Below are 15,482 nucleotides of genomic sequence, written 5' to 3'. Positions count from 1 at the left end.
TGATGAAGAAGCGTCTCCCGGGGAGGAGAAACAGATAGTGGAGAGCTCGATTCGACCTTACGGCATTCTGATTAAGGAATTAAATGATGATGATGATAGTGATGATGTTACAATGACATGTAAACTTTACACTTTGTTCTTGTAGCTCTGTTTAATTCGAGTCAGAGTATCTAATTCTCCGGTGCTTTAGTCTCGGTGTATGTTAACTTACTTTTGCTTCACTTGTCTAACGTAGATTTTGGATTAAATGTTAATGTATTAACCAATTAAAGCTGTGTCTACGTTTTATGAGATTGTTTTTGATTTGGATTTCCACTCATGTTTTTTTTTATCTTTCACATTAACAAGAAATGCATTACTTTGACAAAAGCTTCTGACGGATACTGGAGTATTTAATGTTCATTCATTTGAAAGTCTGTCATGGTGAGAACCAATGTACCAGCTCACCTAATGTCAATCAGTAAAGTAGGCAAGGTGCAGAAACCTCAATTAGCCTCTTACTGTAAGTAACAGAGAACAATTCTTTTTTCTTCAGAAAATGCCTGCTTGTGTTACTTAATGACGACTCTAAATTACACCTACTTGGGAGACAGAAGAAAATTTGGCTAGCCGGATCAACTGCCACCAAGAAAATGATGGCTCAGCGCTGCCCCCCCCCCCCGCCACACGCTTTGTATAAAACAGTGGTTGGCGTATTTTCTGGACATAGTTATGCTGGAGCTCTCTACAGCAAGGATTAACAAAGCCAAATCCTCTACTATAGACCTATGGAAAAACACAGCAGCATATAAAAATAATAAAAAATTGATCATAAAAAAAAGAAAATGCCTGCTTGCAATGTGTGTGTGTGTGTGTGTGTGTGTGTGTGTGTGTGTGTGTGTGTGTGTGTGTGTGTGTGTGTGCGTGCAGACAATCAGTAGTTTAATTCAAATGAGGGAGCGCAAATGTGCAAAAGTGGCTGTTATTTTGGTGGAAAAATGGTCTTGGATGTGGCGCTAACATATTAGATGTCTCAGAATCAAGTCTGGTTTGAGACTTTTTAGTAATTCTATTGACAAAGGAAAATTAAATCTTTGGAGGAATTGCACAGCAATGGAGAAATAGTGCTTGAAAATGTAACTAAACAGTTTTAATAAATCACTGCTCCACGAATAGACACATTCAAATCAGCATCAAAAATAAAAGTTAGTGTCAATGTCAGTAAATCAATCTGTACTGATCTATAAATCAATTCATGACTCTTACAGTATCTGTCTGTCACAGCTGCTTTATGGTGTACAAAAAAACTCCTTCAGTTAATTCAATGCCTGCAGCCATCTGAAGGCATTTAATAAAATAGTGCTGGATTGATGCAGTCATAAACAGCTTTTAAACTTGTATTATTTATATTGTTATTGGACTGATTTTTTGTTTAAACTGCAACAGGGTCAGCAAGTGCATTATGAAGATTTATTATCACTCTGTTCGAAAATAAAACTGGCACCATAAGCAGAATGGCATGACATGATTCAATATCTCCACAAATATAAACTCAACGGTAAAAGTCACCTTCTGCCTCTGGGAACAGTATTATTTCCAGGTGAAGCTGTCATGTGGAGCTATTTTTTCATGCTCCACTGTGATCGGCACAGCTGTTTCAAAGCTTTGATACAACTAATGAGACTGTCTGAGAGGACAGTGATTCATCACAGCACTTAGCCTTCCCTTACCCGTGGAGCACCTGTGTTCTGTAATATTTCCATCGCTTTATTTGGTGAAAGTGCTCCCAGATAAGCCTAAAACAATCTTTCAGAGATAATGTGCTTGTTTAATTCACTTCTATCACACATTCTTCAATTGGTTGGCATGCAATAGCGCAGTAAAAAATATGGTTTTATTCTGATTGCGCCAATATAACCAGTGATAACGGTGACTCTCATACAGCCATCTAAAGGCAGCATGTATCAGTTCCATCTGCAGTCTTTAATTGAAGTGATCCACATTGTGAAGCCACAAATATTCCACTAGGTAAAGTTTGCACAACCAGCAGTACAGACCATGGGGTCACACCAACCGCAATGCTAAATCAGGCCAGGGGCCCCCCTGCCCCTAACCTACTTCCTACTTCCCTACTTCCAGCAACCATGCTCGGACCGCACCAATCTTCAAACTTGCCCTTCATTTTGATCTCGATTACACACCTGTAAAGTTTGATGACCGCATCTTGCACGGTTGTGATGCTACCATGTGAAAAAAATCTGTCCACAGACAGACAAAAGGAAATGTAAACAACTGGCAAAATACTCATATCAACCTATGTGGTAGTTCCTGCTACAGTACAGTAGGTGTCTACAGGACCACATTTTCCATGACATACACACACAGGGCCAGATGTATGTACATTTGCAAATGTAGCGTTATCAGCGCCATGGCTAACCCGCGGAAAGCGTACGCTGTGATACTTCAGCTTACGTCGTATTTACCAAACCTGCAGTTCGTCGGGTAATCAGCACCTTTCTCCGCTCACTATACCGTAAATTGTGCTGTAGCAACGCGTTAAGTACTTGTGCTATGATACGGCTGAGTGCCGCCTGCGATATTCCCACTGCTGATGCTATGACTGTTTGAAATGATCCTGATGCCAATATTTGTAATGTAGTGAGGAGTTTAACAACTGCTGGAACGGAATGTAAACACTGAGTCGGAGATTCAATGTCATCATTGATTTCTTCCAGTAACTGTAATATTACACGGCTGCTTAATCTGTAACGCTTAATGATTTCGTGTTCACTCAACTGAAAAAGTCTGATCCTTGTGGCAAAAATCCTTTCAGCTCGTCTCCTTGGCCTATGTCTTCGTCTTGCTCGGATTACTGCCGCCATTTCACCAGGAGGCATATGCGAGGAAACCCGCTTGCGCTGGTTTACACCTGCTTTTAAGAGGCGGAGAATTTTCACCGCAAAATAGAGGCGCGCTTTCACGAGCGTTTTTTGTATATAAAGCGGAATACATAATTAGGGGAACTTTACGCTTCCCTTCCCCTCTCTTTATGGAAAACTCCCACTTTCCCCTTGACCCTCCCGTGAATGCATATGCATGACACGGAAAAGCGCAATTTGCCATTTTCAGTTCCCGCAACAGGCAGTCTGCACTTATACCTCACTGCGGCCTGTTTGTACATACCTCGCCATGCTTTTACGCGCACGTTGTGAAACAAAAACGCCTGAAGTCGGCGTTAGTACATCTGGCCCACAGACTCTCAAGGTGACTGACCAGAATGTAGTGAGATACAGAGCGAGGTTTGAAGGAAAACTGATTGTTGGCTGACACAGACCACAGAGGTGTCATGTGCTGTGTACTATTATCATATTCCTTATAATACAAATGATTTGATAGGATTCGAAGTGAAAAAACGGAGACCTCTCTGAACAAAACAATATGATTGAAAACAGATTGAGAAGGCAAATCTTGAGTACTTATGACAGAAAAAAAGATAAAAAAAGATAAAAGATGAGATATGGTTCTCTTCTCACTGAATTCACTTTGAGCTCAGTATTTACAAAAGCAGTCTTTGCAGCCTTCAATACTCCTTGATACACAGCCACGTTTCCTGTTGTTGATGGTGAGCCAACCTCAAAGCACTTATATTATACTAAGACATTAACTTTGTAGGGAATTATGTCTAAAATAAGGCCCTAAGTCCTGTCAAATCTGACTCCAATTTATTAATTCCTGCGCCTTCTTACATCGGACTTTCATCGCAACCTTTAAACAATGCTCCTCTATGCCATAAAAAGCCTAACTATTTTTATGACTTAAGCTTAACTTTCTGTGCATCAGAGGTCACCCAAAGTACTTTTAACCACATCCTCAATGATTAACGCAGCTCTTACACACATACACACATTTTGTTAATAAATATTTCTACAAGCTTACATACTTTAGTTTACATTTTCCACTTTAAAGTCAGTAAAACAACATTTGTGAAAGTCAGTAAAACAGTATTCAGTATTCAAATCAGCACAGATTCTTTTAGATTCAAACTGGGAGTCATAATGAAAGTGAAAGAATTCTCCTATCAGGTTTTACCACATGTTGAATCTAACTTACAGGGCAGAGAGAGAGCTCAGCTCACACACATCGGGAACAAGACAAGAAGAGAGAAACTTTGCTTTCATCCTCTTTGACCATGTATTTGGACTCAAATTTGAAAATTGAAGTTTTGTCTTCACTTCTCGGACAAATCGTTAAACCCTATAACGAGAAGGGATGTGCGACATCAGCAAATATTTTGTCTGTTGAGGACTTTCATCTGTACAATCTCCTTGGAAAAGGACAGGCTTATGTGAGGGAATTTTTCATCGATGAGAAAGAATTTTTTGACCCAGAGTATGACTACGACTTCACTGATCTCTCTGATTCGTCTCAGTGTATGAGAGGTGATGAACTTTATGAGCGGCCAAAAGGCTGGTACCGCATGGCCTTAAAAGTCAAAGGTAAATATCCAGACGGAAACACCTGGCTGGGCACAAAAGGATGGAGGAGTCACTCTGTACCTGGAGAATGGCCTGTTTCCTACCATGGAACAAGCTTAGATGGAGCCAAAGGCATCATCAAGAGTCACTACAAAACAGGATACGGAGCCATGTATGGGAGAGGAATCTACTCAACACCAGACATACACGTTGCTGAGAAAGAGGAGTATGCCAAGACCTTCACATCGAAGACGACAGGGAAAAGTTACAAAGTGATCCTGCAAAATCGAATCAACCCTGAAAAGAGAGTGATTTGCCAACGATCTGATTATTGGCTCATTCCTGTTGGTAAAGAAGCGTCTCCCGGGGAGGAGAAACAGATAGTGGAGAGCTCGATTCGACCTTACGGCATTCTGATCAAGGAACTAAATAACGACAACGACGATGAAAGCAGTGATGATGATAGCGGTGATGATGGCAGTGACCATGATGCTGGTTCACTTGGTGGTATCATTCATTCACTCTTTTCCGCAGTAAACTCACTGTTTAGGTAGAGCCAGAGAAAGTGTCTTATGGTCTGTTGCTCAAGGGCCTTTAAAGAGTGTTATTCTAAGCTTATAGTCACTTTGTCTGTTATCATACTGTCTTCACAATGTACAACTTACATTGACATTCAATCCATTGTATAAACCAATTAACAAAGCTGTGTTGGGATGGAAGATCAACAATACAGGCACATTATATTTGGATTTTTTTCCAAACATAAAAGCTTTAGTACGTAATACAAAAATGTAAAGATCTGAAAACGTTTTCTCAATCAGCTTCTTAATGTGAGTGGCCTGCAGATCCTACATGCACAAACCATTTCCTGTTAAAACTACAATAGTTGTGTTACTTCACACCAGAGAGTTCTGTATATTTGTGCTGTGTCTGTGCTCTTCTTACCAATTGAAGTTATTGAATTCTTGAGTGTTAATCTGCTCATAAATAATAACAAGAGATGCTTTGTTTCCCAACATATACTTTATTTTTTTCTAACTGTTATAGAGAATCACTGATTTAAAAGTTTGTATGTGCTTGAAGAACTACCAGCCATGATTAGAAAGTATTTCTAAGATCCCGTGTTTAAGAAACTTCAAGAAAATCAATACGATGATTCATTGTTTTTGAATCAAATTGTTTTGTCTAATTGTTCATTTTACTATATATAAATAAAGAATTGTAAATGATTGTCCCTTCAGTGTTTTATTGGTGCCGGGGTGTTAGGGGATTTCCTACAGAGACTCTTACAGGTTTTAGAACTGGCTGTTTAACTGTCAGCTGACACAGACCACAAAGGGACAACAGATTCAAATCAAGCAGAAAATTGAATTGATATGGAAATAAAAAAAAAAAGTTGTTTTTAAGCCTGAGTGGTATTGTATCCACTGTATTTTGTATCACATAAAGAAGCATGTTGTTCATTTAATATGAACATTAGTTGAGATATGGTTTCCCTCTCACTGGAGTTTTAATTGCTATACTGTATTTCATATTATAGTATATATAGTTTTATGTTTCATGCATTACCATTGGACTGTAAATTATTCACTTTGTTTTATTTTGGTGTATGGTAAACACTTATATACATTGCAGTATGCCACTCTAAAAAGGTCAGTGAAGTAGAGAGCAAATTACAGTACAGAGGAAGGGAGTGTGCAAGAGAGGCAGAGCCAGAGCTGCACTTCCTTTAACAGCAACCACAAGTTGTTTCCCCCCTCCAATACATTGTTTCATTGTTGTTTTTCTGTTACCAATCTCAATAGTTCAGTATTATTATCCATAGGTATTAATCATAATATCACAAATGTTTATTTATTGGTTCTGTTATTATTATTTGTATTATTAATTGTGATTATTAGTAACTCTCTCACACACAACCACATTCTGTTACATTTGTTTTTTGCAACCTTTGCTAATGTTCATCAGCTGTTGCAGTCAGGTGTTGTTGATTATTACTAGGGCTGCAACTAACGATTATTTTCATAGTCGATTAATCTGTCAATTATTTTCTCGATTAATCGATTAGTTGTTTGATCTATAAAAATGTCAAAACATGGTGAAAAATGTGGATCAGTGTTTCCCAAAGCCTAATGGCGCTTTTCCATTACATGGTACCAGCTCGACTCGCCTCGACTCTACTCGCCTTTTTTGGTTTTCCATTACGAAAAAAAGTACCTGGTACCTGCTAACGGGTACTTTTTTTAGTACCTCCTCAGTCGAGGTTCCAAGCGAGCTGAGGCGAGCCGAAAAGGTGACGTGAAAGCGACAGACGGGTGTGTCCTGAACAAACCCGCTATTTTTAAACAGTTTAGCCAGCTGTGTTTTTTTTTGCTGCCTCCAGCTTCATTTGAAACAAAATGTGTCTTCTGGTAACACACACCTTCGACGTTCTGTGTGTGTGTCGCGTTAGGTCACGGCAGTTTACTGCGGTGCCGCTTGTTTTACAGTTCTGCGGAGGCTCCAGGCAGAGCTTTCACCGTAGCCTACGTACACACACACATGCTGGCTCGACGCACACACCAGCGCACAAGTATAAACATCAGGCCACTTATAGGCTACGCGAAAGCTCTGCGTGGAGCCTCCACAGAACTGTAAAACAAGCTCAAGTGGCCTGATGTTCATACTTGTGCGCTGGTGTGTGCGTCGAGCCAGCATAACGACCAGCCACGCTGAGGCGGTACTAACATCTGCAATGGAAAACGGACGCACAGTGTGCCGAGTCGAGTTGAGGCGAGTCGAGCAGGTACCATGTAATGTAAAAACGCCATAAGAGGACGTCCTCAAATGTCTTGTTTTGTCCAAAACTCAAAGATATTCAGTTTACTGTCACAAAGGAGAGAAGAAACTAGAAGATATTCACATTTAACAAGCTGGAATCAGAGAAATCTTATTTTTTTTAATAAAATAATTACTCAAACGATTAATCGATTATCAAAATAGTTGGCGATTAATTTAATAGTTGACAACTAATCGATTCATCGTTGCACCTCTAATTATTACAGAGCAGTATTGTATGTTTCTTTTCTTTTTCATTATTTAGCTTAACAATGTTCTGAATATATTTTATATTAATGTCAGTATTCATACTTGCAATACTGTATCTGATTTTGGTCATCAGTGAGTGAGAGAAACTATACCTCTTAATATGTAGTTCTGGTAGTTCTGGTCAGCTTCTGCTCCCACCTTGATGAGACACGTCAGACCTTCAGCCATCACAAACTCATGGACCAGATCTTTGTCATCCTGAAGTGGAACACACAACACAAGAGAGAGAAAACTCATACAATAAGCACTGGCTGTATAGTATACATACAGAACCATACAAAATCCCTCTTTACAACTCATTATTGTATTAGTGTATTCAGGTTGCATTCTCTGTAGTGGCCACATAGTGTCAGTAATGTGTAGGATTAGGACTAAAGTTGACAGTGAACAAACTTTCAATCCCCCACTAGTTCAGGCCAGCTGATACACACACTCCATATGTCAACAGCCATGTGTTTTGCAATTTGTTACTTTTGATAGATAATCTTCAATAGCATAAACAAAGCTGAAAGGAGGATAAAAGTTCTTTAAGGTAGTTGTCTGACCAAAGGCTCTGAAACCTTCCAGGCAACGCTGCCTGGAAGGCACTAGGATTAGGCAATGGTTAGGGCTAGGGTTAAGGTTAGGTGCCTTGAAGTCGACGGTCGCAGCGCTGCCTTGAAGTCGACATTGGGGGCTTAAAACACCATCGAGCCTCTGAAACACAGATGCTGCATTAGGTGCTGTCAAAGTTCTGACGTCTCATTTGTGCTCATTCACTGTTTTTTTTTTTTTTTTAAAATAAGCATGGACCCTGGAACAAAGTCATGTCATTGGTCAAGGTTGTGTTTTTTGTAGAAACCAAACTGCACAGAGTTTTTGGTTAAAAAAAGGGCCATTTTAGTGTGTGTAAATTGTAATAATGATATTAAATGCTGCAGTAAAGTTCTCATATTGCTGTATTGTTGGTGTTATTATGTGTGTGTGTGTGTGTGTGTGTGTGTGTGTGTGTCTCTGTGTGTGTTTGTGTGTGTGTGTGTGTGTGTGTGTGTGTGTGTGTGTGTGTGTGTGTGTGTGTGTCTCTCTGTGTGTGTGTTTGTGTGTGTGTGTGTGTGTGTGTGTGTGTGTGTGTGTGTGGCCTCCTCACATCTTAAAATAAAGATTCACACAAATGCAAACACCCACACCCACACAGGGAGAGAAATGCCACGTTGATGGAGATCCCTGTCATCATGGAGGCACACGGTGGCCACAATAACCAACTGTATTCTGCACCAACAAACTGACAGTAATTGCATGTGAAATATGTGTTACCTGAAAGATTTGCTTTAGAGAGAACAGTGCCCTTCTCAAGTCACGTCCATTGGAGTTGTACAGTCTTTCTGGAGACAGAGAGAGATGCAAAGAAGTGGTTATTTGTCTATAATTCAACAAACAGTGATAAGGCTTTGCTCATACAAAATGTGAAAATAGCAAAACATTGTTTAAGCAAGCGTTTTTCTTTACACAATCTGTATTGTTCATTACCCTGTGCACCTTTCATCTCTCACCAATCCTTATGCGTTTCATGACTAGATCAATAAAACTTGGAAGTAAAATGAGTCTCAGCTGTGCAAAGGTTGCACAATAGTTTGATATGCAGAGGAACGCCAGGGAGTCCATGGACCCAATCCCACCGCTCGGCTCCGATCACCTGCGGCAGGCACTATACACACTTTCCCCGCTTGTTCACTCACAGAGCAACACGTGCGTGGTCTCTCTCTCTCTCTAACACACATACAAACACACACACACACACACACTCCACCCACACACACACACACGCACACGTTTCAGTGGTGATTAGAGCTGTATTGGAATGTTAATGAGCCGCTGGCCGGGGTTCAATGGTGAGGTATTCAGGTCACGACACGGAAAGCACTCAGAACCAACGACTACGAGTTCTAATACCACCACACTGATATTTAGCCTTATTATTTCTATCCTTGGACACAACTAGATCATTAACATACTTCTATGATATAACAGAGCCTTAAAATGGTTATTGTGACTGTGTGAACTATACTATCTGACTACTTTTCACATAGTTATGGTTATATTTTAATGTCGATATTTGATCTGAAATTAACATTTGGTTAAAAAATGTATTGCTTAAAAACCACAAGTTCCAAATTCCTCCTGTATGTCAATGTCTGTATATCTATTTTTCCATATGTGTGTAGAGACTACAGAGGTTGACAAAATGCAACAATACTACTATTATGAAACCTATGAAATTTTGGTAAGAATGTGTAAGAAAGTTGTTGATTCAACTCTTACGGTAATTTTTAAAGCTGTACTTATTTGTAGCTAGCTTATTATACTTACTTATTATACTTTTGTCTTCCCCTGTATGTACACAATACATTTTATTTGCATACTATACACCTACATAGTACTTGTATTTGTACATTCCACTATAATTAAGTGCTCTGCATTAAGCTCAAAGTCTGTTCAGTTGAGTGTTCATAATCTCCGTTTGTGCATATAAACAGTTGTTGTGCATTCAGCTGTGTGTCAGCAGGGGGTTTGTGAGTCTGCGTGTATAAAGCCAAAGAGTTTGCATAATGATGACAAATCCTGCAGTCTATCAGGAGGGGGTTAAAAGCATACAGAGGTAAGGGCCTGCTGTCTGTAGCTCAATGGTATCTGTCGGTAAGCTAGACAAGGCTAACCCAAGACCAGGGTCAAAATCATTATTATTCCGCATACAGATGAAGAATTACAGACCTGTCTGTCCCTCCATGCAGTAGAGGATGGATACCCGAACTGAGCCCGTTGGGACTCGACGGTACCCGACGGGCCGGGCCGGATTCGGACAGATATTTAGAAATGATGTTCGGGTTCTGGTCGGGCTCAGTCACATCAGCGCGATAAGGCATTGCACATTTTTTATTTAAAAAAGCTGATTATGTAGGTGCGCGCCTGTGTTAAGGTGCGTTTGTTGACCTGTGTGTGCTGATGCGCTCATCTGTTGACATTTCTGAATGCCTTTCTACAGTTGCTTAATAAAAGCGGGCTTTCCACACAAACAAACGTACATGTGTCATTAGTATGAGAAAAAAAATTTGATTTTAACTGTGTTGGGCTCGGACACAAATATCTTAATTAGGGCTGGGACGAGTCGTCGACATAGTCGATGTAATCGATTACGTAAATGCGTGGACACAAATAATTTGCGTCGACGCGTCTCGCATAGAAAAAAAAAACATAGCTGCCTCCAGCAACAGCGCAAGTATGGATTCCTCACGAGTTCAACAACACGTTGAGAAAAAGGCTCGCACACGGTCTTCTAAAGTGTGGAAGTATTTTACTCTTAATGGCAACAACTACGTGGTAGTCCGTAGACTTTGTAAAATGCATCACTGAGTGAGAATAACAGCAGCAAAACACCGTAAGTTCTGCTCACCTTTTTGCTCTGCTCCCTTTCCCTCCCAAGTAGAGTTTAGATTCTCTGCCTGAACTTGACCCACGGGCTGGGTCGGGACGATATTTCCTATATTTCCTAATATCGTGATCAAGCATTTGTGTTTTTTTAATCATTACTTTATTAGCCTAATTGGGTGGGGAGAAAGCTATGTCTCTCCAGCTTCTCCCGTAGCTCTGGGTATATGTCCTGCACTGACTTGAGTGGGAGGTAAACTGTGCTAAATCGTGTCTCCCCCATCTGTAGCACTGTCTTCAATAATTACGCAACCAGGCCGGATTGTTTCAGATATCTCACAAGTCCTATTTAACGTCAGTTATAACGGCCCACGTATTAAAAAATTGTCGGGTTAAAATCGGGCTTGGGCTCATAATTCCAGTTAATGTGTCAGGCCAGGCCGGGCTGGGACTGTTAAACAAGAACTTATTCATTATTTGACCTACTACTGTTAAAAAATCGATCAGCTCCACTGATGATTAGCCGCACTCATATACGTGACCTTTCATTTGGTTTAATGTTATTTTTCTTAAACGGAGTAGAACACACATAGGGGACGGTCGCAATGATCACAACAGAATCCAAACTGCGCCTCAGCTAGAACTCTTTTCAAATAGCCATTTTGGTCCAACTTCCTTGTTCTCGTTTCTCTAGGTTTCCCTGGAAATCAGGTGGCCACTGGATGATGTAGGGAACATTCCGTCAGTTAATTCAGTCGGTCACGTGTAATGTTCATGTTCATGATCAGGCCGTGAGTGGGGCTGTCAGGATGACCTTTACCAAAATGTCTGCTGTCCATCAGGAGCAAGTCAGCAGCAATGATAAGCCTGAAACTTGGCTTCATTCATTCTGGTGTACCGCTGGTGATGCAGTCTGAAGGTGGGCAATAGAATTAGCTAGAGTTTACAGGGATAATTACAAGCAATGTAAATATACACACATTGAATGAAATGTTCAGACTACTTACTCTTATTCGCATACTCATTATATCCTGAGGATGGAAACCTCTCCAAACCATTTTCTGTGCTACAGTTTTTAAATAACATGGACTAGTTACTTGGCTTCATTTCTGTTTACTTTCATTCAAAATGAAAGTATCACAGTTGCATAGAACCCATTAAAGAGGCGCTATGCAGTTTTGGCCATTTCTTCGCTGTTTTCTCGCTTTTGCTCGCAGGTTTCTCTATAGAGCTCTCCCTACAGCTTCAGAATAGATATTTGGCAGCTCCTACGTTTACTTGTGTCTGACTCCTCGCTCAGTCAGTCTGCTGTTTCCTCTTTCTCTGTTCCTCCGACAATGCTTTCCTAGCTTTCTGCTTCTTTTTTACCGGCTCAGCCATGAAGATAATGTGAAAAACTCCATTGCTACCTTGTTAGCCGGTTCCTGAATGGGCGTATGTGTGCAGTGCCGTGAAGCAATTCGTAACATCGCGAGACCTGATATCACGCGATAATACCTGACGCTGAGGCCAGCGGCTTGCCGGCCGAAAGTTGCAAGGGTGGTTTTTCCGCTCATAGGCGCTAGGGGGGAGCGAGATGACCACCATTCAACTCGAAAAAAATCATATAACCATTCCAGTGACTCCGAAGCTGTTCAGTTAAAGCAGCCATATTATGCTCATTTTCAGGTTCATAATTGTATTTTAAGGTTGTACCAGAATAGGTTTACATGGTTTAATTTTCAAAAAACACCATATTTGTGTTCTCTCTCACTGCTGCAGATCCTCTTTTCAGCTGGTCTCTGTTTTAGCTACAGAGTGAGACCTCTTTTCTTCTTCTTCTGTACTATCTTTGATTGCACTGCACATGCCCAGTAGCTCAGATGTAGATCATGTCAGCTAGCTAGCTCCATAGACAGTAAAAGAAAGGCTGTTTCTACAACTTTGGTCAGTTACAAGGCAGGATTAGCTGGGAGACTTCTAAATGAGGGTGCACATGTAAGTAGTTCTTTTGTAGATTATGGTGAACTTGTGTGTGTTGTAGCAGTGCTTTGCTATTGAGAACGAGGTAGCATGCTAGCGTTAGCATGCTAGCGTTAGCCATAGCGTTAGCATGCTAACGCTACGAGCTAATGGTTGCGGTTAGCCTGCTCGTTTCGGCTTGTGACGTCACAAGCCGTGCCGATTTTGAACAGCTCACCCAGAGACTGAAGGCAGGACACATTCAGAAACCGTATCTCACTCTAAACAGCATGGGTGGATTTTTTTCAAAGTTTGTATGTGTGTGGAAGCACCAGAGACACAACATAACACCCCAAATCCCAGAAAAAGTGATTTTTTCATAATATGGGCACTTTAAGGTAAATTAAGCTAAAAAAAACTGCATAGTTCCCCTTTAAGGACCCACTATGTGCAGGCTAATATTGGTGTTAACATACATGACTGATTCATCACCCAAGCTGGATACAGATGCTGTACCGTATGCAATAAGTTGACACATTGTTTGTACCAGTGTTGAATTCTGTAACAGACAAGAGGTTCCTCATCACCACACTTTTTAATGCAAGAACTAACCATCTCTCTAAGTCATTTAATATAGTGAATTCTAAAATATTGTGTGAGACAAGTGATAAAATCGGGCAGTTGGTTGAGGTCATTTTATTTCTTTTCAAAGAACCCCCCCCCCCTTCACAGTATTTCTTGAATCAAATGTCATTATCTTGATACTATCACACAGAGAATTCTTTACACTGGGGGTTTTTCAGACATAACCATTCAGTAGTACATTTGTTAAACGAATTAAGAAGTTTTTTTGCAGTGCGCAACCAATAGTCTCACAGTCATGCCAACATGTTGTCATGGAGATACCCTGTAATCAACTCACGGTTGCTAACAAAGTCTTGTCAACATAATTACCCTTCTGCTCCAGAGTAAACAGAATTTGACACGCTAAATAATCAATGGGACATTTCCCCATTGGCACAAAGGGCTCCAGCTGTCTTAACACTGCGTGTCTGGAGTGATTCAAGCTGGAAATAAGTCAAACAAATGACTCTCACCTTCAACCTCTCGGCCAAACAGCTTGGCCTAACAACACTGCTTCAGTGCCTGAATTTCTCTAGAGAGAGACTCAAATAACAGCAAAAACACAAACTAGGAAGATGACACATCTTAATAAGATGCCCTCCACTGGTCTAAGAGACAGAGGAGTCCGAGTAGATGTGGGAATGTGACGAGGAAGGAGAGGAAAAAAGCAAAATAATGTTTTTTTGAAGGGAGGATGTGCCTGTCCACGTGTCTTTCGCTGGCCATTCTCCTTTTTTCCTGGCCATAGATTTTATTATTGTCACAAGAAAAGCTGAAACACTCACTGGGATGTGTCATTGTGGTTTGTGTGTGTGTGCGTGTGCGTGTGCGTGTGTGTGTGTGTGCACAAGCCCATGTGTAAGCCAGTGCCTGCTTTCGCTGAGTGCAGACAGACAGATGAAGGAAAGACAGAAAGGCACATTTCATTTATAGGTTCGCTTGGAGTTTTACCGTTTTGTTTTGGAGGACTCACAGTTCTTGTCCACACTGTTTCACCATGACCTCACATGCACTGCAATGTGTCAGCCATAACGAGTCACTTAGTCCCATATTCCGTCTGACATTTTTTTTAATTATCTTAAAGCAGGGGGGAAAGTCCACCAGCAGAATCACTTATTTCCACTTATTTCTGATGTAGTTACTTCTGTTTATAATTTAATCCAATAGGACTAAAACAAAAGCATTGGTTCCATATGCCTTTAATGATGTTTAACAATGCACAAAACGTATAAACTGTACTGCACACCAAGTGTCTACACTCCATAACTAAAGCCTCTTCCAGTAAGCCAGGCTCTCTTTATAATACGAGCTTTATTAAATGAGTGACATGGATACTGGAATCCAGTTACTGTTGGAGCTTGGTTTACACTCTTATAGGGTTTATCACATTCTAAACACCACAAGTAAGGACCCAACAGATATGAAAAGATGTCATCGTGTATATTATGCATCATCCAATTCTTCTGTTTGTTTATCATTCTTTTCATGTTTAAAATCCCTCCAAAAATATAATTCTAAGGCTCAATAATGGGTTTAAAGCCCTGTTAAAACAAATGTATAGAGTGCAAGGACTAGATTAACTACCATATTTGTTTCAGAACATAGCAGAAAAACACAACGGAAGAACCTGTATGTGCATTAGCATGCGTGTGCATGTGTGCGTGAGAGTGTCCTCTGCAGTGAAACAGGGATTCCCTCAGTGTAGTCTGTTAAATCGTTCAGGAGTGGTCAGAACCCTCCTTCCCTTCTTGCCATAATGAGATTAGTGCGGTGACCCTTCAGCTTTGACTAATCCCTCAACATTTACTGCACCAGCTACACATTTCCAAACAGAAAAACACACAGGCCAGCTCAGGCTACACTAGGCTTAATCCACAGCAATCATACTCGAAAAACCACACTCTACTTTGTTGTACTGTAATGCATCAAATGCAAAAGCCCAGAGTCCCCAATTGATTGAAGTCTAATTGTGCT

The 15,482-nt window shown here is 40.5% G+C and overlaps 2 protein-coding genes across 7 annotated transcripts in view; one reads left to right on the top strand and one right to left on the bottom strand.

Moving 5' to 3' along the window:
• Positions 1-15,482, bottom strand: part of fhod3a (formin homology 2 domain containing 3a) — a 67,002-nt gene that overhangs the window by 25,366 nt on the left and 26,154 nt on the right. For 5 of the 6 annotated variants that reach the window (XM_035993234.1, XM_035993235.1, XM_035993236.1 and 2 more), the window contains exons 4-5: positions 8,835-8,902; positions 7,634-7,739 (exon numbers count right to left, since the gene is read on the bottom strand). In XM_035993234.1, the coding sequence (XP_035849127.1) occupies positions 7,634-7,739; positions 8,835-8,902 (174 nt within the window). Of the gene's footprint in view, positions 1-7,633; positions 7,740-8,834; positions 8,903-9,047; positions 9,079-15,482 lie in introns of those variants that run through there. The other variant, XM_035993237.1, reaches the window with a different exon arrangement.
• On the top strand, positions 4,023-5,433 carry LOC116066935. The gene is made up of 2 exons (XM_031323158.2): positions 4,023-4,888; positions 4,925-5,433. The coding sequence occupies exons 1-2, from the start codon at positions 4,169-4,171 to the stop codon at positions 5,006-5,008; spliced, it is 804 nt and encodes a 267-aa protein (XP_031179018.1). The 5' UTR covers positions 4,023-4,168; the 3' UTR covers positions 5,009-5,433.

Source organism: Sander lucioperca, chromosome 16 (assembly GCF_008315115.2).
Source record: "Sander lucioperca isolate FBNREF2018 chromosome 16, SLUC_FBN_1.2, whole genome shotgun sequence".
NCBI lineage: Eukaryota > Metazoa > Chordata > Actinopteri > Perciformes > Percidae > Sander > Sander lucioperca.
The sequence above is the reverse complement of the archived record's forward strand: the minus strand, read 5'-3'. Positions and strand labels throughout refer to the sequence as shown.

Bases quoted from the DNA above. Each gene is read 5' to 3' on its own strand.
- LOC116066935 (XM_031323158.2), top strand. From the start codon at position 4,169: ATGTATTTGGACTCAAATTTGAAAATTGAAGTTTTGTCTTCACTTCTC. The intron at 4,889-4,924 runs GACAACGACGAT...GATGATAGCGGT, and splicing joins TGATCAAGGAACTAAATAAC to GATGATGGCAGTGACCATGA.